Genomic DNA, 24,172 nt, shown 5'->3' on the forward strand with positions numbered 1-24,172 from the left:
TACTATGAGGCTGAGTATTGGGCAACTTCCATCTTCGGTTGGTGAGCGACCAACAAGAAGAACTGCCTTTTCCGCAGCTGCTTCTTTACCCACAATACCATTAGCTCAATATCCTTCCACTTCGGCCATACCTTCGTGACAAAAACTACTGCATCACCCCCACCGGCCGCAGACACCCGAGAGGAGGATGTCCCTCCCCCCCAGTCCGCATAGCATGGGAATTTGGGGCACAACTATTCTCCCCCTTCTACAAATCTAGAGGAGGAGTGTCTCACTCTTGGTATCTACCGAGTGCCATCTGTTGTCCCCGCCGGTGGAACTCACCAATTACCTAAAGCCGGTGGCTTTAGAGAAATATAAGAAAAAAATACACTCTTTTGGGGGAAGTTTGATAAATAATGCCATGAACACTGCAGCAATGGTATTTTACTTGTTCTTTTTACTACCTGTTTCATTTTGACTTGTTATGACAGAGTTTCTAAATTAGGGTTTTCTTTGCAAGCCAACTTCCTTGATTCCGAGGGCTTTCAGAAGTTGATCCTCGATAAAGAAAAGCTTAAGTCCGAGTGGGATCAACTGTTGGCCGAGAGGGACAAAATTGTTGCTTGCCTCCGGTGTTGGAAGCAAAAGCTACTGAAGCTGGTGAGTAGGAGGCTCGGCTGCAGCAGAGTGAGCAGGAAGTGATGGCCCTCAGCCAAGAAGCCTCTTACTTAAATGTATAGTTTCAAGAAGTCAAGGCTAAATGGTCTGAGGTCCAAAATGATGTGCTTGCTGTTGCCAAGCGTGAGGCTCCCTCCACTGAGAGAGTAAATAACTTGGAGGCAGCCTTGAATTCCAAGACTGCAGAGGCCGCTGCTACCGAGGAGAAGCGTGCACGTATGGAGGATAGATATAAGTGGATCATGGAACATAATAAGGTCCATATTACCACTATCCGTGATCTTGATCTTAGCCTTAGTGTCGTGACATCCGAGCAGGATGGCCTTTTGACCGAGCTTGAGTGTCTTAAATAAAAACTTCAGCGCCGAGCAGATTCCCTCATAATTGAAAAAACATATTCTATGTATAGCATGAGGAGAAAAATCTTGGAAGAGGCTCAAGAGGGCATCATTGATATTGATGATGAAGTCGCTAAGGCCCGAGAGCTGGAGTTAACCACTCGAAGACGCCTCTTAGCTCAGCCTGATGCAGATGACTTTTCTGGCTCCAGTTCTGGGTTCTCTAGAACCGAGGAGGAATTGAAGAGAATAATGGTGAAGGCCAAGATCCCGAGCCAATGGCAGATCCGCCTACTTCTCCTGGGGGCATTGATGCTTCTTTTCCCCCGAGTTCGGGGGGGCGATATAGTTTAGCTTTTTGCTATCTTTTCCTCTGTTGTTTTATTTTCATATTTTTGTACTTCTAATGCTTGGCACATTTGATAAATAAAAGTGATTTTTGTTTAAGCATTGCGCAAAGTTTACTTTTTTGCGCCGAATTATGCAAGGCTTCGGGTGCATTTTTCCCCGATAGCATTTGGGTGTCGGGCATAAACTCTTCCAGAACTAACTCTTTGCTGTGAGGGTTTCATAAGAGAGGGCCCTCTTATGTTCACCGTGCTCTTGAAGAGAACGCCTCCTGTTCACAGCGGAAGTAGCATTTGAAGTACTTGATTAACTTTCAAATGATAAAAACAATTTATCATTTAAACAAGAAACAAGATAAAATTAGAAGGAATTTGTTCCTTCTATCTTCAAAAGTACATAAGCATTTGTTTTGCTAAAAAATAAATTGCCATTACTTGTGGCTAATTTGTACAACTTGTTGCTGACTAGGCAGTCCCCGATCCCGATGAGATATTTTTGTTCCCGGATTTCGTAGTCCCAATTTTTGTGGCAATAAGATTGTCGTAAACTCATATCATTCCCCCAGTGTTCAAATGCAAAGAATGTGAATTGGAACACTGGAAGTCTTGCCCCTTTGAGGATTTCACTAGTGAATGGTTGGATAATCTTTCGTCTGATAGCAAGCTTCATTTCCCGTTAGGAACTTTTCTACCGAGCCAAAGATTGTCTAACCACCTCCCAATGGCTTGTAGGGAAGGAGCACTCGTGAACGGTTGAATAGCCTTTGGTCCGATAGCAGGCTTCGTTTCCCGTTAGGAACTTTGCTATCGAGCAAAAGACTATCTAACCATCCCGCAGTAGCTTGTCATTTTCATGCCTTGTCATTTAAAGGTCTTATTTTTGCCGATGATATTTCCTTCGTAGTATGCTTTCCTTTGCTGCCTTGATAAAATCCTTGCCAGAAAACCCAATTGGGACAAAAACTGGACAAAGAGAAAAAAAGTACAGCACATACTTTCAGTATAAGCGGTGCTCATCAGCAATAATACCTTTTGAGGTGAGTCATGTTCCAATTGCTTGGAAATTTGTCTCCATCATGGTTTTCTAGTTCGTATGATCTCTTCCCGGTGACAGATGAAACCCGGTAGGGGCCTTCCCCTGTCGGACCTAGCTTTCCTGCGGTGAGCTCCCGGGTGTTCTGAGTCACCTTTCTTAAAACCAAGTCTCCTACTTTAAAATAGCGGAGATTGTCCCTTCGATTGTAGTACCTTTTCATTCTTTGTTTTTGGGCCACCATCCTTATGTGCGCTAAGTCCCTGCGTTCGTCAAGCAGCTCCAGTTTGACTAGCAATTCTTCGTTGTCTGTTTCTTCGCCCGCCAGGAAGTACCTCAAGGTCGGTTCTCCTACTTCCACCAGAATCAGGGCCTCTACTCCATATACGAGAGAGAAAGGTGTCTCTCCCGTGCTTGACTTGGCCGTTGTCTAGTAGGCTTATAACATTCCCGGTAGCTCTTCGGGTCATTTGCCTTTGGCCACTTCCAGTCTCTTTTTAAGGTTTTGAATGATCACCTTATTTGTTGATTTCGTTTTCCCATTCGCGCTCGGATGGTATAGCGAAGATGTGATTCTTTTGATTTTCAAGTCTTCAAGGAATTTTGTGACCTTTGCGCGTATGAACTATGGCCCGTTGTCGCAGGCCCCTTCGGTATTTTGAATCGTCAAACTATGTTCTCCCATAGGAAATCGACCACTTCGCGCTCACCGATTTTCTGGTAAGGACCTGCTTCAACCTACTTTGTGAAATAATCAGTTAAAATTAAGAGAAATCTTACTTTCTCGGGAGCTAGTGGAAGCGGCCCGACTATATCCATCCCCCATTTCATGAATGGCCATGGGGACAATACCGAGTGCAGTAGCTCTGCCGGTTAGTGTACTAATGGCGCATGGCGTTCACACTTGTTGCTTGGGGTGGACATAGTTTGGGCAAACCCAGAAATCCGAATTTTTTGGATTTTCGAATTACGGATTTGATTTTGGATTTAGTTTTTAAATTTTTTGGATTTTGTATTGGATATTTGATTTGGTACTTTGAATTTTCGTATATCTAAAAATCTGGAATTCTTATACTTTATATTTAGTCCATTATCCATATGTCAATAATAATAAGTTTAATACCTTACCCATTAGATATTATCTCATATATTCAATATTAATTACTAAGTTACTGTGAGAATACATTCTATTTGGACACGATTTTACTATTTCTACTTCTTATCGGCCGTATTAATGTCTCTATTGTATTTTTTTTGATAATAATTTCATTACTTGAATACTTCATTTTGGATGATTACGGTGAGAATGAGGAACTTTTCAGGCAATTTAACATGACCACTTCATTTGGATATTCATTTTTGTAAAATGAAGAAACATCTCAACTTATAATCTCAAAATCGAAAATCTAAAATATCCAAACCGATTAATTCGAAATCGAACTTAAAAAATCCGATCCAATCCGAACTTAATTTGATTGAATTTAGATTGTCATTTCTTCAATCCGAAAATCAAAAATCCAAACCGAAATTTTTATATGCAATCAAAATTATATGAACGCCCATCCCTACTTGTCGCATTTCTGAACGAATGCCTTAGCGTCTTCTTCCATACGGGGCCAGTAGTATCCTGCCCTACCTAATTTTAACACCAACCAGTCTGCACCTGAATGATTTCCACAGATTCCTTTGTGAACCCCTCTCATGACGTAATTAGCTTTGGCTGCGCCTAAGCATCGGGCCAACGGGCCTTGGAATGATCTTCTGTATAACACTCCTCCCCAAAAGCTGTAACGAGCTGCTTTGGTGCGAGTGCCCGGAATGCCTTCGGGTCTTCGGGCAGTTTGCCATGCTCAAGGTAGTAAATGATTTCATTTCTCCAGTCCCAGGCCAAGTGGGTCATATTTACTTCATAATAATCATCCACGCCCAATACTGAGTGCATGAGTTCTACGAACGTGCTGGAATCTGATCCTTTCATTTTCGTGGACGAGCCCAAATTGGCCAATACATGTGCTTCTGCATTTTCTTCTCTTTGGATGTGGGTGATTAGCCATTCCCTGAACCATGTAAGTAGAGTTTGAACTTTCACCACATATTGTTGCATGCGTTCCTCCTTGGTGTCGAAGATTCCTTATACCTGATCTACAACCAACTGGGAATCACATTTGATTTCAATGACCTCGGAATCTAGTCTCCGAGCCAGTTCAAGTCCTTCAATCAAAGCCTCATACTTTGCTTCATTGTTAGTTAGGGGAACAGGTTTTATGGCCTGCCTCCGGACTTCTCCCAAAGACGTGATTAGGACTACCCCGGGACCCAGACCCTTTCACATTGGAAGCTCCATCCATGAACAAGGTCCAAACTCTTAATGTCGTTTCCGACACCATCACCGCTTCCTTTGTGGCCATAGGCTCGGGACTGAAATCGGGCACGAAGTCAGCCAAAACGTGTGATTTGATTACAGTTCTGGGTTTATATTCGATATCGAATTCACTAATTTTGACTGCCCATTTGGCCAGTCGACCTGACAACTCGGGTTTGCGAAGGATATTTCGTAGGGGAAAAGTTGTCACCACGGCCACCGAGTGGCATTGAAAATAGGGCTTAGCTTTCGAGCGGTGACTACGAGAGATAAGGCCAGCTTTTCAATGTGCGGATAACGAGTTTTCGCCCCTGATAAAATTCTGCGAACATAATAGATAGGAGATTGCGTACCTTCGTGCTCCCAGACTAAAACAGCATTACCGCAACCTCTGAGACTGCAAAGTATATTAGGAATTGTTCGTCTTTCTCTGATTTTGATAGTAATGAAGGCCTTGATAGATACCATTTTAAGTCTTTCAGACCTGCTGGAAATCTGGGGTCCACTCGAAATTGTTCTTCTTCTTCAGAAGTGAGAATAAGTGATGGCATTTTCTCGAGGATCGGGAAATGAACCTGTTTAGGGTGGCCAGTATTTCGGTTAGTCTTTGGACTTCTTTCACGTTTGTCAACTGGTCTGGAATGTTTTCGATGGATTTAATTTTGTCGGGATTGACTTCGATCTCCCTTTGTGACACCAAGAAACCTAAAAGCTTACCGGAGCTGACTCCAAACGCTCACTTTTTGGCGTTAAGCTTCATGTTGTGCTTTCTTAGGATGTCAAAGGTTTTTTGGAGGTGTTTCAAATGGTCACCTACATTCAAAGACTTAACCAGCATATCATCTATGTAAACTTTGCTTTTCCTATTTTCTTTTCGAACATTTTTTTCATGAGCCTCTGATAAGTGGCTCCGGCGTTCTTAAGCTTGAACGGCATCACATTGTAGCAATATGTACCCAAGTTCGTTATGAACGAAGTTTTTTCTTGATCCTCCGAGTTCATCTTAATTTGGTTGTACCCGGAATAGGCATCGAGGAAACTCATCAACTCATGTCCGGCTGGCATCAATCATTTGATCAATGTATGGCTGGGAACGAGTCTTTTAAGCACACCTTATTCAGATCCTTATAATATACACACATGCGGAATTTATTATTTTTTTTGGAACTACTATTACGTTAGCTAGCCAGTCAGATACTTTACCTTCCAGATTGGCCCGATATTAAGCAATCGAGTCACTTCTTCTTTGACAAACCTATTTCTGACCTCAACGATTGGCGCTTCTTTTGCCTTACTGGCGGGATGCTGGGGTCCAGGATTAACTTGTGCATGACCATCTCTAGCAGGATACCTATCATATCAACGTGCGACCATGCAAAAAAATCAACAATAATTTTAAGTAATTCTATTAATCCTAACCTGAGCTCGGGGTTTAATCCTGTCCTCAAGTGGAACTTCCTCTCTAGGAATTTCTCGAACAATGCGACTTGTTCGAGTTCTTCCGTCGTGGATTTGGTTGCGTTCGATTCTTCCAGTACCTGGAAATACCTTGGTACCTGATATGATTCTGATGGCTCCGCCCCTTTGTCGTCTTCGTTTGGTTTGGGAGCGGGCGTAGGTTCCCTATAATAGCTATGCCGTGTGTTCCTTTCCTTTATTGTTGGAAACTGAGACTGCGTTCATTTCCCTTACCTCCATTTGATCTCCTCTTATTTGCTTGATTCCCTCTAGAGTTGGGAATTTTAGAAGTTGGTGATATGTTGATGGCATTACCTTCATCTCGTGCAACCATGGTCTGCCAAGAATTATGTTGTAGCCCATGTCGCCGTCTACTACTTCACACAGGGTAGTCTTCATGACCATTTTGGCGTTCGTGGGCAGCAAGATCTCCCCTCGGGTCGTCACACTTGCTACATTGAACCTGACGAGGAGCTTCGTTGCCAGAGTGATGCTTCTAGTTAGCTTGGCTTGCTCCAGCACTCTCGATTGAATGATATTGGCTGAACTTCCTGGTTCCACCAAAATACGTTTAATTTTAAAATCTAAAACATTAAGAGAAATTACCAGGGTATCGTTGTGCGGTAGTAGGAGTCCATCAGCGTCCTCTTCTATGAATGTGATGCCGTCCTCGGCGATTTCTCGGAGTCTCTTGTTATGAGTCACTGACATCTTTGACTTTTTTTCTACCAAGAAGGTCATACTGTTGATCTCGTTACCCCAAAAATCATGTTGATAGTTTGTCGGGGAGGGTCTTCACCTATCTTCGAGGGCTCTGTGTTATCCCGGTTGCGGTCGTAATTATTTTTGGCCCATTCGCTTAAGAACTCTCTAAGATGGCAATTTTTTAACAGCGTCGCAACCTCTTCCCACAGATGTCGTGTCACCACCCGAATTTCCCACCCTCGAGAGTCGTGATGGCGCCTACTCGTAGAAGCTAGGCAAGCCACGAAATATAGAAACTCTTAACTTTTTCATTTTAATCCTTTTTAAAAACTTGAGTTAGCAGGTAATCAACATATTAAAATTTACGATAAACAGAAATAAGCGGAAGACTTAAGCAACTAAAAATACAAAGCCAGTACTACAATGCCAATATACTCCTCTACCCAGAATCTGGTGTCACAGTATTCACGGACGGACTAAGATTACTACAACAATTGTCTGAAAGAAATACAGTCTGTCTCGAAATCTAATGAAAACAGAGTACATAATGAGATAGAAGAGAACGCCGGGCCTGCGGATGCCTGCAGGACTACCTTGGGATCTCTGGATGGACTGAAGGCTGGCTCCCCTAGTGCTACTGTCCAAATGCAGCTCCGGTATCTGCACGTAGTGCAGAGTGTAGCATCAGCACAATCGACCCCATGTGCTGGTAAGTGCCTGGCCTAACCCCGGCGAGGTAGTAACGAGGCTAGGACCAAACTCCAGATAAACCTGTGCAGTTATATAATATACAACGGAAAATAAACAGGAATAAACAATTTAAATGGTAGGGGATACATGCTACGGTGAAGAATGTCAAATCCAGCAGGAACTTAAGAAAAATATGAGAGAACAACTCAGAATCTACCAAAAAACAATAATAATACTGTTGCGGCGCGCAACCCCATCCAATATAATATTGTTGCGACGTGCAACCCGATCCAAATTTAGTATTGTTGCGGCGTGCAACCCGATCCATATTTAATATTGTTGCGGCGTGCAACCCGATCCATATATAGTATTGTTGCGGCGTGCAACCCGATCCATATATAGTATTGTTGCGGCGTGCAACCCGATCCATATTTTCATATACCTTTAGCAACAACCATAACAAGAGTCGCGGCAAGGGATCAACAATAAAACACTATCCCGGCAAGGGTTCAACAATAAAAGTAAATACGTCCCGGCAAGGGAGAATCAGCTATAACCAATCTTAACTCAACTTCTATTCATCTCAGCTAACACCAATATTCAAATCATAAGTAATTTCCACGAGAACAAACTTAATACTTGCTCAATATCGAGAATCATCAATTAAAGCATCCGTAGTATCATTTAAGAACACAACAAATTTCAATTTAAGACTCACGGTCATGCTCGACTCCAACGTATAGATACTCGTCACCATGCGTATACGTCGTACTCAACAAGAAGCAAATAGCAAATAAGACACAACTCCTAATCCCTCAAGCTAAGGTTAGACCGAACACTTACCTCGAACTTCCACGGCCAACTCAATCCTCAAACACCGCCTTTCCATTCGAATTGGGCACGAAATCAATTGTATCTATACATAATCGACTTCATAACATCAATAAACGCTAAACAATCCAATTCCAATGCTTAATTATGGCTTTCTAACCATTCTTCCCAAAAAGTCAAAAATTGACCCCGGGCCCGCTTGGTCAAAACACGAGGTTCGGACCAAAACCCGATCACCCATTCACCCACGAGCCCGAATATATAATTTGTTTTGAAATCCGACCCCAAAACTAGGTCAAATTCCCAAATAATCAAAAAGCTCTAACTCTACCCAAATTCCTAATTTTTCTACCCTTAAGAACATGATTTAAGCCTAGAAATCTAATGGGTGTTAATGGAAATTGAAGAAAATGATCTAAGATTACATACCTATGAATTGGTGGTGAAATCCCATTTCAAAAATCACCCAATTTGAAGTTTAGATGAAGAAGTTATGAGTTTTGGTGAAAATCCCGTAATGGCTATTGTTCTGGTCTTTTAAAATAACTGGGCGAAATTGGTCATCGTGTTCGCGATGAGTTAGGTCTAATAGACCTTCGCGTTTGCGGAAGATAGCTCGCGTTCGCGGTGCTTTGGCTCCTCAAGCCTACGCGTTCGCGGGCCAGTGGCCGCGTTCGCGATGCACAAAATGGTGACCCCTCTCTAGGCCTTAACCTTACGCGTTCACGGGAGCATGGACGCGTTCCCCCCTCAGCCTCGCGTTCGCGTCTCAAGCTTCGCGTTCGCAAAGAAGAAATCTGGCACTTGGGAGATTTGCCTTACGCGTTCACGAGAGGGACCACGCGAACGCGAAGAGTAAAATCTCTGGGCACTGAACAGCAAAAACCTGCAACTTTTTGAGTTCCAAAAACCTTTCGAAACACATCCGAGCCCTCGGGGCTCAAAACCAAACATACGTACTAACTCAATAACATCATACGAACTTATCCGTCAGATCAAATCACCAAAATAACCTCAACAACAACGAATTAAACCTCAAAATCAATGAAATATTTCAAAACTTCTTAAAACATCAAATTTTGCAATTTAGGTCCGAATCACGTCAAACGGATTCCGTTTCTTACCAAACTTCACAGAATTATCTTAAACCACATATAAGACCTGTATCGGGCGCTGGAACCAAAATACGGGCCCGATACCAACATGTTCTGATCAAAGTTCATTTCCAAATCCTTTAAACAATTTTAGAAAATAATTTTCTTTAAAAATACATTTCTCGGGCTAGGGACCTCGGAATTCGATTCCGGGCATACGCCCAAGTCCCATATTTTCCTAGGACCCTCTGGAACCGTCTGATCACGGGTCCGGGTCCGTTTACCCAAAATGTTGACTGAAGTCAACTTAAATGCATTTTAAGTCAAAATTTCAATATTTCACAAATTTTTCACATGACAGCTTTCTGGCTACACGCCCGAATTGCGCACGCAAATCGAGCTGAAGATAAAAGAGAATTTTAAGGCCTCAGAACACAGAATTCATTTTAAAAACAAGTAATGGCCTTTTGGGTCATCACATGTCGGTAGTCCCTAGTCCGGCGTTCTTTAGCCCCATGATAGTCGCACCATAGATTAGGGTCCCTTTGGCTGGGATCAGATCTAATCGACCTTGGCAGCTTGTGATAGGTGCAATCCCGGGAACCCGATATCTCTTTATCTTGTAATGACCTGTTGTTCTGGCCACGATCAGTTCTCTTACCGAGAGCGAACCTATCCGGCGATCGGAATCTTCTACCGCATCCTTCGGCCCTTTTGTGGGGCAAAAACCAACCTTTAGAAGATCGTCGATCTGCGTCAAAATCATCCTTCGACTTATTCCTATTCATTTCTTGATCCGACCCTTAGTTGATGTCGGGAACCCGAGTTGATCATATTTTATTCTTATTTTTGATTCATAACGGTTATGGACATCTGCCCATGTAGTTGCCTGGAACTCGAGCAGGCTTTCTTTTAGTTTCTGGGAGGCGTCGGAGTTCTGTGGGTTCAGCCATTTAGTGAATGCCTAAGCTGCCCGTTCATTTGGCACGACTGGCAGCAACATCCTTTCTTTCTGAAACTTGGTCACTAATTCACGTAACAACTCGGACTCTCCTTTCAAAATTCTGAATATATCCGGCTTCCATTCCTGGACATTCCTGGCCTCGACATGGGCCTTGATAAAAGAGTCTGCGGGCATCTTAAAGGAGTCTATTGAGTGTTCGGGTAAGAGTAAGTGCCATGTCAGGGCCCCCTTCGTGAGGGTTTCTCCGAACTTCTTCAGCATGACCGACTCAATATCATGTGGAGCCAAGTCGTTTCCTTTCACCGCTGTTGTATAGGTGGTGATGTGCTCCTGAGGGTCTGAATTCCCATCATAGTTTGGTACATCTGACATTTTGAACCGCTTTGGAATCAAGTCTGGTGTTGGGCTCGGTTTGAACAACAACTGGGTGTATTTCTTTGAGTCCGGCCCCTTCAGCACTGGTGGTGCGCCCGGAATTTGGTCTATTCGAGCGTTTACTTCTCTCATAAACCGAATGAGTTCAATTTTGAAAGGATCATTACCATTATTGTTACTAGATCTGTTGTCGATCCCCCCAGCCCCGTCGAAGCCAACCTCACCCCTTGAGGTATTGTTATCAACCCTTTGCGCTGTTCAATTTGCGGGAAGAACTGGACCTCTTTCATTCTCGTTGTTGGAAGCACCCGACAATGCTTGGCTCAATTCTATCATGGCCTGGTCTTGCCGTGAGAGATGGCCCATGATAGCTTTTTGTTATTCTCAAAGGATCCTCACCGTTTTCGCAACGTTCTCGTCTTCAGCGTCATCAGGAGCTGCCTCCCATATGTGTCATGGATATTGCTCGCCATGAACCAGCGTGGTTACGTCCTGCTCGTCACGGATATCACTAATCAAAATCCTCGAGTTGAAGCGGATCTCATTGTGCCTCAACGTTATGTGCGATGTTGACATCATTATCTGCCATCTTTTATGATTTTTTGGGCTAGGAAACAAAGAATCAAATAGGTTAGTAATAGATGCAAGGATCAACTCAATTACACAACTGTCTAAGCCCCACGGTGGGCGCCAAACTGTTTACCCGTAAAAATGTACAGTTGAATTTATAGCATGGTTTATAGACAAGTGAATCGATTTGATCCCAAAATGATAAATAAATTAAATAAAATACAAGACTAAGCGTCCAAATCGAGATAAGATAGCGGACAACTTGGTTCCGGGAGCAGGCTTCTAGAGGCAACAATAAAACTATTAATAAAATAAAATGTTATTTAGCTTGAAATAATGTGTAGCATAAATTTGTCAGAAATTTCGCATCTTGCAAAAGCAGTTGAAGTTGCTATTTACAATGGCTTTGCAGAGCAGGTAGACAAGAGGAGAAGCGAAATTTACCCTTTTTTTGAAAAGAAAAAAGAAAGAACAATGCGTATGTAAGACATTGGGAGTTTAGATTCAAACACCATTCCTTTCACTCCTGTTGAATCCACGTGAACCACTGGACCGTACCTCGCTTTCTGTCAAGTGGATTCACTTGTTACTTATTTCTTCGGTTTTATTTCCTAGAACAATAAGTTTCACGTATAAATAGTGTAATTTTTAGTCAAAGCAAATTCATCCGAGCTCCCTTGAACCGATCGATATAGGTCAGCCCATGTTTTCCATCCAATTTGTCGTACCCAAATTAGAGCCGGATTAAATCCCAATTTAAGGCGAGAAGTCCTACACCGGGGAGAGGAAAGTACTTTTGAGCAAGTGGCCCCGTAATATTTGAAAAGGGGTCTTCACCTTTACTAGAATTGTAATATGGCGCGTCCTTTTCTTTTTTGCTGGCATCAGATTTTATGAAAATTTATTTAAATATAGTGACATCTTAAATTACTAGAAGTAGCTGTTACTAATTGTACATTTTTAAAAAATAACATAAAATCATTTCTGCCAAAAAATACTTAAAGCTAATTTTGCGCAGGTTTTTCTGAAAAGGCTTTTGTTAAAATAAAAAGCTTTTTGAAGAAATTGTGCATATAACATAATTTTGAAACATAAAAAAAAAATTATAATTTGCGATTCTTTAAACTATAAGCCTAATTATATATTCTAAATATGAAAATAAAGCAGCATGATACGCAACGCAATAAAAAAGTGGTCAATATAACAAATGTATTGTTTTTTATACCTATATATAGATCTTTTTTTAAGACTTTAGTTTGTTTTAAATAAAATAACTATCGTTATCAACCAAAATTCGATAAGCGAGTTCTTACTTTAAAAATAAAATAAAATAAAATAAACATACACTTTTTCAACAAAACATCTAATAGTCATAAATTGCGAAATCCAAAGTTTATTACAACACTATAAAAAAGAGGGCTCCTATTATATTCTTATTGTTTCCCACCACCAACTCTGGAACTGAAGAATATCCTATATATATATAGCCGCCAACCTCATAGATAATCCCTGGCGAGAAAAGAAAAAAATCATCGACAAAAAATGTCAAAATCATCAGCTTTATCAACAAATCAACAAGATGGTGGTGACCTCCGGTCACCGCTCATTCCGCCGGCGGCGGACGGATATTCAAAACCGAAGAAAGTAACGATGGATCAAATGTTGGAAAAATACTGCGGAGAATTTGGGTCGTGGCAATTGAGACATTTCGTGCTAACGAGCTTGGCTTGGGCGCTGGAAGGGATTCACACCATGGTCATGATATTTTCCGATCGTGAACCAGGGTGGCGGTGTACGAGGAGCCGCGGGTGTGGTTCAACGGCTAAAAGTGTGTGCGACCTTGAGCCAGGGTCTTGGGAATGGTTCGGTGGAATTGGAAGTTCTACGGTATCGGAGTTTGGATTGATATGTGGACAGAAATACAGAGTTGGACTTGTCCAAGCCTTATTTTTCGCTGGCTGCATGATCGGTATGTTCCTTATCCTTTTTCTTTTCCCATTTTTTCTGAATTAAGAAGAAATATAGAAATTAGTGTGTTAAATTATTTTGAATGAAGGAGGGTTTTCCTTTCTTTTTTTTTTTCACCAATGAAGTAGGTTAAACATAAATTAATGCTTTTCCTTGTGACCTTTTACGCTTAGAACAACATAACCCCATCTGTCCATATTTTAAAACCTTACCTCATGAGTCATGAGGTACATTTATCAATAGGTGTAGAAGTCATTAGCTGAGTATTTTTTGAATGGAATGGTTTATGTAAAGTTGCGTCCTAAGTAGTAGCAGTAGTATGTGAGTTTCAATTAAATTGGGGTCTTCAATACAATATTCTGAAATTGCCTTGATAGTTAGTGAAAAAACACGTGGGGGCAGTTAACAACAAATGTTCCATAAATAGGATCTAAAGAAAGTAAGGTATATATAGACCTAATTCTTATCCCGTATTGTTTATCAAATACTAGTTTATAAACATTTATAGTGATAATTTTTTATACTATTAGATTATTTGATAAGTACGAAGATATATTAAACAACTGTTCATAATAAATGAGATAAAAAATAAGACAAGTAAATAACACAAGTATTTGCCAAGATAAGTTAAATAAATATCTCTTTAACATTATCCGTAAGTAAAAGTTTAATTCGGAAAACATATGTCGTTCAACTTGTGGACAATGTTTCTTAGTACAATCAAATTATCCCTATAACAATTTCGTTTGTTCCGAATTTTTTGATATTATAGTAAAATGCTGTTATAGAGAATATATATAATAGCACAACGTAAAAATCGGTTTCGAGAAGTAATATTATAGAGATGTGTGACGGTATATGCTTCTTCCATGTATTATCCGGGCCTAGCCACTTTATATAATCTTTAGAGACTAGTACGCGTGCACCTTTCACAGAGGTGACTTTTATTTTCCTTGGCTGAAACGTCCCTATTCACCACAAGCATCTCTATCCTGACAATTTTGTTGTTTCTTTATCAGTTTGTACAAAGTGGACAACACCACATCTTTCTTCTTTGCTTTTTGTTCTTTTCTTTTTTAATAATAAAAAATATAAGTATATAGGAAAAGATTGCGTCGAAATTTGTTTGATCACGAATTGTTAATGATTAATTAACATAAAAAAAGTCAATCTTAATTGAATGGGACACAAGCGACGAAGATAGACGACATTTCAGACCAAAAAGTAGAATAAAAGATAAGAACGTCTCGTTGAACCTAACCTGTTTTCGGTGCTGGTTAAGAAAAAAGAAATCGGGGATAGAATTGTTCAAACTCGTAAATTTATTTGATTAATTTTTGGTCTCTCATGTTAATCAAATTTTTTGTCTCACTTCGATTACTCTTTGGGCCTTGATGTTCGATTCCTTGCTAAACCTCCTTATGGCGTAGGTTCTTAATTGTTTCATAACTCTATAGGAGTCTATTATATGTATTAGTCTTATTGTTTTCTGGGTTTATGCCACCTTTTCATTCTTATCCAAAAAAAAAAGTACTATAAAAGATTTTATGGTAGATACTTTTAGGCCTGTATTAGAAAAGCCCTATTCTTACTTTCCACTCACCCGCCTAAATTGAAAGTTGAGAATATGCTACCCCGATTCAGATATTACAGTCTCCCTTGTGTACTATCGGAAATTGGAACAGGCTGCTTTATTTTCGACAACTCACCTAAAATAAAAACAATACAAAGAAGGCAACTTGGGAACAAATGGAGAGGTGGATCTAGTTCTTTATTTGTTTATTATATTTGGAGTACCAAGTAGGATATGGACAAAGATAGGTTAATATTGCGTAGTTTCTCTTGGCCAGCATCTACGAGCAAATGTTGTTATACCGGGTGGGACCCAGACCACCCTAATCATAAGGAGGAGCTACCTCTTTTGACATTTATGAAGCTTATTTGTCACTAATTATGACACGGTGTTTATTTTTCCATGCATATGACACGTGTTAGATTAACGTCTCACGACTTAAAGAATTGCAGTATGATGCAGCACCAAATACCTTCCTTCAAAAGTAGTACTCCCTCTGTTTCAGTTTATGTGAACCTATTTCCTTTTTGGTCCGTTCCAAAAAAAATAACTTCTTTCTAAATTTGGTAACAATGTAACTTAAACTTACAATTCTAACCTTAATGAGAAACTTTTATAACCACACAAATTCTCTGGGCCTCTTTTTGACATGTTTAGAACCACACATTCCAAAAGTCTTCATTTTTTCTTGAACTCCGTGCCCAGTCAAACAGGTTCACATAAATTGGAACGGAGGGAGTAGGAAGTTTATGTTACCCATGTTGGCCAAAAGAAATTAGTCTTTATATGCTATTTTATGTCACCTTTTTTTAACAAAAATTACTTTATTAGGTAATTATATATATCCATATAATTTAATAGAAATATTATCTTGCGTTTAATATCTCAAGTTTGGAATTATTTTTGGCATGTTCTAAAATCCTAATGTTTTATTCGGTCAAACAAATAACGGAAGGGGTAACTCCCTTTAACTTGTAAAATTAACTTCTCTGTTAAAGATCTTTCAATGTGGCACAATAGAGAATGTAGATTGGTAATTACTTTGCTGTGCTTACAGTTTGCTCAGAGTTTGAAAATTTTAATGGGAAAATGAACAAGATATTCTCACTTTGTCTTGGAGATGATGGTGGTACTTGATATCACAAAATTTGAATAACACTTTTAAATTAATGGTTTTCAGGTGCTGGAGTATTTGGACATCTCTCAGACTCCAAATTAGGAAGAAAAGGCTCCCTCACTATTGTTTGCATCTTAAACGCCATCTTTGGTTGTATAACAGCATTCTCTTCCGACTACTGGACCTATACCTTATTCCGCTTTCTTTCCGGTTTCAGCACCGGAGGCACTGGCCTTTGTTCTTTTGTCTTAGCCACTGAACCCGTTGGGCAGTCCTGGCGCGGCGTAGCTGGAATGTCCACATTCTATTTTTTCTCTACTGGGATAGCCGCTCTCTCTGCCATTGCTTATTTCTTCCAGTCGTGGCGCTCTCTTTACATTGCTTCTTCGGTCCCATCTGTTTTATTCGTTATCCTCATACTTCCTTTCCTCCACGAGTCACCTCGCTGGTGCCTCGTTAGAGGAAAAGTAGATGAAGCCATGAAGATCATGCACAAAATCGCCATATCAAATGGCAAACACCTTCCTGATGGCGTTCTTCTTGCACTCGACAGTGAAGTGAACAATGACGATGCTCCTCATTCTCAATCCGAATCAAAGCTGGAACCCGATACCAAAGAAGCGTTAAATGGATCACTTTTAGATGTACTAAGGTTTCCTCTAACGCGGTTTCGGTTATTCTTAGCTGTGGCTATTAACTTCTTTTGTTCCGTGGTTTATTATGGGTTAAGTTTGAATGCTGTCAACCTTGGGACCAATCTCTACCTCAACGTTGCCCTTAACGCAGTGGCTGAAATGCCTGCCTATCTTATAACTGCATTAGTTTTGGACAGGCTCGGTAGAAAGCCATTAGCAATATGGACAATGTGGTTCAGTGGAGCTTTTTGCTTGGCAGGAAGCTTGATGAAAGGTTACGGGACATGGAAAATTGTTCGAATGGTGTGTGGAGTTTTAGGGATATTTGGTATGGCTGGAACTTACAATTTGTTGTTTGTGTATTCCATGGAGTTGTTTCCTACTGTAGTGAGAAATGCAGCATTAGGATGTGCAACTCAGGCGTCGCAAATGGGGGCAATTTTGGCACCCCTAGTGGTTGTTTTAGGGGGTGGCATACCATTTGCAGTGTTTGGAGCTTGTGGAATAGCTGGAGGGTTACTGGTAACGTACTTGCCTGAAACCTTAAATAGACCATTATATGACACAATGGCTGGAATGGAAGAAGCTGAAGCAGAGAAACCCTGTATTCTAGCTTAATTTGCAGGTTTTAGAGAACTCCCTTCTTCTTCTTTTTTTGTTTCAAATTTTGTTTTTAGTTTGTGAATGTTTGTACTATATTTTGAGAAACCTATTTTTGGATTGTACTTAGAGACTTACTAATAGTATTATTCATCTTACATTAGGTATTCGTAATAATGCAAGTTCAAAATTGTGCGGTATGGCGTTGAAATTAAAGTGATTATTCTTTGTCCCAAAGAGAGTCGTTCTCCCTCTTAAATTATTACATCCTTTTTAATGAAAAACACAAGAAGATAAATGAACTTCTAGTTTACTTTTAAATATAGACTACCACTTCGTCAAATTATTAAACTAACAAGCATGATTTTGACTATGCTATGCCATGTTTACGTATTTGAGAATTGAGATGTACTTTGAAAAATTGATAATATGCGATCGCTTTTTGATTTTCTTAGTAATGATGTTTACCGAGATGCATATCTAGGTGGTGTTGTATTAGTAAAAACGAACAGATGAGGACTAGACCTTACCTTACAACTCCTTCTGGGACTAAGCAAAAATAATAACGATCCAGTAAAATTCTACAAGTGGGGCCTGGGGAGGATAGTGTGTACATAGATCTTACCCCTATCCTGAGGCAGTCGAGAAGTTGTTTCCGATAGACTCCTGGCTCAAGAAGACGAAAAAGAGATAATATATCGGTACCATCAACAAAAACCACAGAAATAGTAACAGCATCATAAGAACCAGAAAATAGATGAAAAGCAAAAACAATAACCAGTAAATATGCCCGTCACTATGAAAAACGAAAGAATAGTGTGAACACAACACTAACCACTAGCAGACAAAATCTTATCATACTAGCCTCAACTACTTTCTAACCTACAACCCTAATTGTGAGCACCTAATCTTTGACCATATTTAGATTTTTTCACCACTTTTTAGTAGTTAAATAGTTTTTAAGTTTATGATATTTTAGCTTTGTCACCCTTATAAATGTTTTATTTAAGAAAATTGAAAATGATAAAAAAGAGTCACATTTTTAGTATAAGTTTTATCTTCATTCCCCAAAAAAGAAAAGTTTTGAAAAATATAGTTTAGCACGAATTTTAGGTTTAGAGACTTTTAACAAATAAATATTGACTATGTAGTAATTTCACCTTGTTATTTTTTATTTAGTCGGAGTAGATTTTATTTTGCTTATTTATTATCAAGAAAAGAAAATATTACAAAAAAAAAAATCCAATCCCATTTGACCACTTGTAAAAGATTCTTCCTAACAAATTTTCACTTTTCTTGGTAGCTTCTCACATGCATGCACTTTGGAGCGCCTCACAATTCACTCATTTTTGGCCAACTCCCACGTGACCATCTTCCAAGATTTTTTTATTCTTATTACTTTTTTTTAAATTAGCATTTTCCCCATTTAGGCATCTTCCAGGAAGTTGCCTCAGATGCTCATTTTACTCCCTCACTCCTATATGGAGTAGTATAGAACCACACATAAAACAAAAAAAGGAGAAGAAAAACAGATTGGGCGAGAGAGGGAGGAGATGATCAAAATAGTCCTTAATGTATAGGGGTTGGACTATTTGGGTCCTTGATATATATTACTTCATAGAAATAGTCCTTACTGTATATGAAAATATGTTCAGTTTGGTCTTAAACCCAAAAACCTAACGGTTCAAATAAAAATTCTGTTAAACTTGATTCCTTAAAAGTGAAGTCTTGTAGACCGCAGGCCCCTTCTCCCTCATCTTCTCTCTCGTAGGCCATTTCTTCCACAATTCCCTTACTTTTTTTTTTCTCTCTAAAATATCTCATTAATATAAAAAAGTAACTCAAGTAGTCTATTTTTCACTTCTATCGGTTTAGTTTCCACCCTAGTATTTGAACAATGAAATGAACAGAAAAGGGGGAAGCTATATTACTCCTTTAAAAGGGATAGAACAATGAACTCTAGGTTTAAATCAATAACAAAAGATAAAAATTACGGGTACAATGTGAAACAAGAGAGGAGGAAAGAGAGATCAGAAAAGTTGTACTCTACAAGTTACTTGTAATTAAGTTTGCTCTCCTCTCTAGTTTGATCTCTATTTCCACTACTGCAAAGAAAATATTTTCATTTCGAGCTTCTGAAATTTTTTCATCACGAGTCACTTCTCTATCTGCTAAGCTCTTGATTGGAGAAGGAAACTATCTCAAATCATGAAGACCAAAATTAATTATAAAGGAGTACTTTTTGCACCTGTTTTAATGAGTGCCTTTTTTTAATTAATCGGAGCTGCTGGAATTGTTCTTCAGGAAGAGATAAGAAGTGAGTGTGTTGTTTTCCATGAAAGAATATGTTGCTGGTGATTCTTTTCAGGGAGAAAATGGAGAATGATGTCTAAGAACGTTGTAAGAGAGAAGATGAGGGAAAGGGGTTGCTTCACTTTTTAGAAATCTAGGTTTAGTTTAACGGAGCTTTTGAATTTTAAGGTTAGCTTTAGGGTTTAAAACCAAAAGATCAAATTTTTATATACATTAAGGATTATTTCGGAAAATTTTATTTTGTGTCTCATACAACTTACGCTAGTTGTATGAGGCAACTTTTTGTCTCACAGTTTTGTGGATCCAGAATTCTGTGGACCCAGCAGTGTAAGATTGGGGTCCACAATTTTGTGAGACAAAAAGAAGCCTCATACAACTAGTGTCAGTTGTATGAGACACAAAATAAAACTTCTCGATTATTTCTGTCAAGCGATATATATTAAGGACCAAAATAGTCCAACCCCTATACATTAAGGACCATTTTCATCATTTCCCGGCGAGAGAGGAAAGGAAACAAAAATCATAGAGTATAAAAAACGCAGTACCTCCTTTTTCCCCAAGCAAAAAACGCACCAAACCTCCATTAACACCCACCTCCAACTTCAACCATTAAACACCCAAAAACCAGCAATCAAATGCGTCAAAAACCATCCCAAAAATCAGTCGAATCCACCCCAGAAAGCAGTCCAAATTTCAGCCAAAATTAGCCGGCAAAACAGCTCATTCTCTCTCACTTTTCTTTAAATTCGAGGTCGAGTTTCCGGCGAGTCAAAGTAGTATAGTCTAATGCCATCGAGATATCATTTGTCGGTTTTGTTCATGGTTTGAGGTTCGTCGAGTTCTCCTGTTCGTTGGTTTCCAGTTGTAATCTTGTTGTTTGGACAACGAGTCGATGTTGTTTGAATGTCCTGTAACTCAATTGTTGGTTCAAGTGAAGTCTTGTTTGTTTTGAAGATTGACACACGAAGCTCAGGCAACATGCGGCTTGACGAATTTAGTGGCCTAAAGCGAAGCTATATTAAGAGGCCTCTTAAATTTATTTCGTAAAATTTGTATAATAATAAGATACAAAAAATTTGCTTTCTAATCTATTGATCCATCAAACTATGACTAAATAAAGTAGTCAAGTGAGAGACCGTGAGTTAAAGTCAGAAAATAAAATAGTAAAAAATATGAAAAGAAATGAATAAACTTAGAGGAGGAAAAATTAAAACTGATAAGGAAGACAAAATACGCTAACTACTAAAAGAAAAAAATTATTATTATTTTCTAACTCGTCTTTATAACCTCAACAAAATAAACAAATTCTTAAAACTTAAAATCTCTTATTAATAATTATTATATAAAATTAAGTATATGTTATGCATAATAATACAGTAAACTCCTAGTAATATTTTTGGGGCCCTTTAGTTTTGGAGGGCCTAAATGGCTTTAGTAGCTTTACCCTTCGGCTACCCCTAGCTCAGGCATGAACTAGGTCCATCCCCTGTGTACACAGACACAGGCAGATTCGAGCATAAGGGATGCATGTGAAGGAGATAAGCTTAACTTGATAAATCTGATATCTCCTGATCGAAAAGGTTGCATAATTGATAAGGAGAATGACTCTTTACTCAAAAAGAACATAATCCAAGATAAGGAAGGAGTTAGAGGTTGAAGTTAACTAGAACTCTTCCACCAAGGAAGAGTTGCATTAGAACTCTAGTTGTTTTCTATTCTATTAACTCTATAAATCGCAGGTTGTTCTCATTTTACAGGTACGCACAAAAAGCTGAAGTTAAACGTGAGTTGAGAGCAAAATAGCAAGGCATTTTGCAGGAAATTCTTGTGTGATTCAAGTGTACGAACCTGAAGCTACATGAACCAGATAGAAGAAACAGTTCCAAGTGTCTGTCTTTTATTCTAATTCAATTGTAGTAGGTGTTTTCATATTGTACCTTTCAATTTTATCTAGAAGCAATTGTAATAGGTACATTTAGTATTCAAGTTGGAGTTAACTTGATGTTGTCGCAACAGTTAGAGGCTGGTTGCCACAACGGGATTAAAGTTAATCCTTAGGTTTACAAAATATTTTGTAAACGCTGTTTTGGCTCAGTGATTTAGTGAAGTGTTGGGGAAAGTCCTACTGAGTAGTAGGTCGTGGTTTTTTTACCTTTTGAGCTAGGTATTTTCCACAAAAAATTCCTTGTGTTCTTTACTTTTCGCATTTACTATTTCAACAACAGTAGGTTAAGGAACACTTAGAAGAACCATGTTCTTCTATAATCAATGCACGAGAAAAATTGGATACCACACAAACCCCCCCCCCCCCTCTCTTGTGTAGTATTGAAGTTAAAACATCAATTGGTATCAGAGCGGGTTATCCTTGAAGAGGCTAACACCTTAAGAGAAGATCAAGATGAGTGCACCACCCGGAAACTGGAAGGATAATCTACTGCTAGGCCACCTCTCTTCAACGGACAATACTACTCCTAGTGGAAAACAGGATGAGAGATCACATTATAGGAGAGGACTATGAGCTATGGGACATTGTCATTGATGATCTTCTAGCTACCGTGAAGAAAAATACTGAGGAGTAGAGGTGCCAAAGACAAGAGCTAACTGCACTGCTGAGGATCTAAGGAAATATGAGAAGAATGCCAAAGCCAAGAAATGTCTTGTTTGTGGACTTGGTCCAGATGAGTACAGTAGAATCTAAAGTTGTACCACTGGTAAGAAAATTTGGGACACTCTGCAAGTGGCCCATGAAAGAACACCTCAAGTGAAGAGGTCCAGAGTAACTCTACTGTATTCTCAATATGAGAACTTCACCATGAGGGAAGGGGAAACCATTCAAGAGATGTACACAAGGTTTACTACATTGACAAATGAACTAAAGTCTCTTGGAAAGATTATTCCTGAAGAAGATAGAGTTGAGAAGATCTTGACAAGGGTTCTGCCTGCTACTTGGGAAAGCAAAATCACAGCCATTCAGGAATCAAAGAACATTATCGCCCTAAAACTGGATGGGTTAATTAGAAATCTTATTGCTTATGAACTTAGGAGGCAAACCATGAAGATGGATGTACCTAAGAAGGAAAAGAGCCTGTTACTCAGAATCATTGAAGGTTCTGATCTAGAAGACGATGAAGTGGCTATGATCACAAAGGATCTCAAGAAGTACCTAAGGAGAGGAAAGGGTCCTTCAAGAAGCGGAAGCTACAACAAGCCAAAGGTTCCTAAAAAGCAAACCAATAAAGGATACTACAGGTGTGGGAAGACTGATAACCACATAAAGAATTTCCCTCAATGGGAAATTGAATGGAAGAAGGAAAGAGCTGAACGAAGGATCAGGAAGAAGGAATAGGTTCAACCTAATAAAAAAGGATCAACCAAGGCTATGGTCACTGCTTTGGGAGAAAGTTCAGATGAAAGCTGAGATGATGAAGATGGGGATGAACAAGCATATGGCCATTGAAGAATTTGATGAGGAAACTGAGGCCCAAGTGAAGGGGAGCAGCCAGATATGGTACATGGATAGTGGTTGCTCAAAGCACATGACAGGTAACAAGAACCAGTTCCTTTCACTTGAGAACCTCAAAGGAGGTAATATCTCCTTTGGAAATGGGAAGAAAGATGAGATCATTGGGGTTGGAAAGGTAGGTAAGACTAATTCTCACTCTATTGAGAATGTCTACTTGATAGATGGACTGAAGTACAGTCTACTAAGTGTATCACAATTGTGTGATAGAGGTAATATGGTAGACTTCACATCTACCAAATGCTTTGTGATCAATCTTACCACTGACAAGATTGTTTTGCAGGGAAAAAGAGTGAACAACATATATGTTGTAGATCTTCTCATACTTTCAGAAAATAAACTCACTTGATTAAGTGTGTTGGATAATGATCCCCTCTTTTGGCACAAGAGACTTGAACATGCTAGTCTGAGTCAACTCAACAAGTTAGTCTCCAAGGACCTGGTGATAGGGCTGACTAACATCAAGTTCAAGGAAGATAAAGTTTGTGAGGCTTGTGCAAGGGGGAAGCAGGTAAGATTCTCTTTTAAATGCAAGAAAATGATAAGCACCACTAATGACGTCCAAATCCACTACTAAAAAGTAAATGGACACGGTTGCATGCAATATAATTTACCCAACTATGAGTCGGGGTCGAATCCCATAGAGAACAATAAGCGAATTATCACTTGTTATGTAATGCCAAACACTTAGAATTGGTTTTTGAAAATATTTATATCCAAATGCGAAAATGTAAACTAACCTAGAAAGCGAGTAAAATGATCAATGGCTACAAGTATGGATACACGGGGAATTACACTCAAGTAACGATCCAATGTATTTCACGATTTTACAAATATGAGCGAGTTTATGTTAATTAGCCACGGGTAATAATTCTATATTAGCTTCTTCCAAAGACTAACAAGACTTCCTAATTGAATTATCCCTAAATCAATTAACAGATTAATCACACCCGGATATGGCTACAAGTAGTTCAATCCTATCCCTAAGTAGAATCTATAAAATGAGGGTTGAAACCTCA

At 39.3% G+C, this 24,172-nt stretch overlaps 1 protein-coding gene across 1 annotated transcript; it reads left to right on the plus strand.

The window, feature by feature from the left end:
- The first annotated feature begins 12,829 nt into the window (after positions 1–12,829).
- Positions 12,830–17,518, plus strand: LOC109215003 (organic cation/carnitine transporter 4-like). Its single transcript, XM_019378999.1, has 2 exons — positions 12,830–13,396; positions 16,149–17,518. Exons 1-2 carry the CDS (start codon positions 12,970–12,972, stop codon positions 17,336–17,338), a joined length of 1,617 nt encoding a protein of 538 aa, XP_019234544.1. The 5' UTR covers positions 12,830–12,969; the 3' UTR covers positions 17,339–17,518.
- Positions 17,519–24,172: the final 6,654 nt, after the last annotated feature.

Source organism: Nicotiana attenuata, unplaced genomic scaffold, assembly GCF_001879085.1.
Source record: "Nicotiana attenuata strain UT unplaced genomic scaffold, NIATTr2, whole genome shotgun sequence".
Lineage (NCBI taxonomy): Eukaryota > Viridiplantae > Streptophyta > Magnoliopsida > Solanales > Solanaceae > Nicotiana > Nicotiana attenuata.

Excerpts from the sequence above, each read along its gene's own strand:
- LOC109215003 (XM_019378999.1), top strand. The coding sequence starts at position 12,970 with ATGTCAAAATCATCAGCTTTATCAACAAATCAACAAGATGGTGGTGAC. Across the intron at positions 13,397-16,148 it reads TTTCGCTGGCTGCATGATCG|GTGCTGGAGTATTTGGACAT; the intron begins GTATGTTCCTTA and ends AATGGTTTTCAG.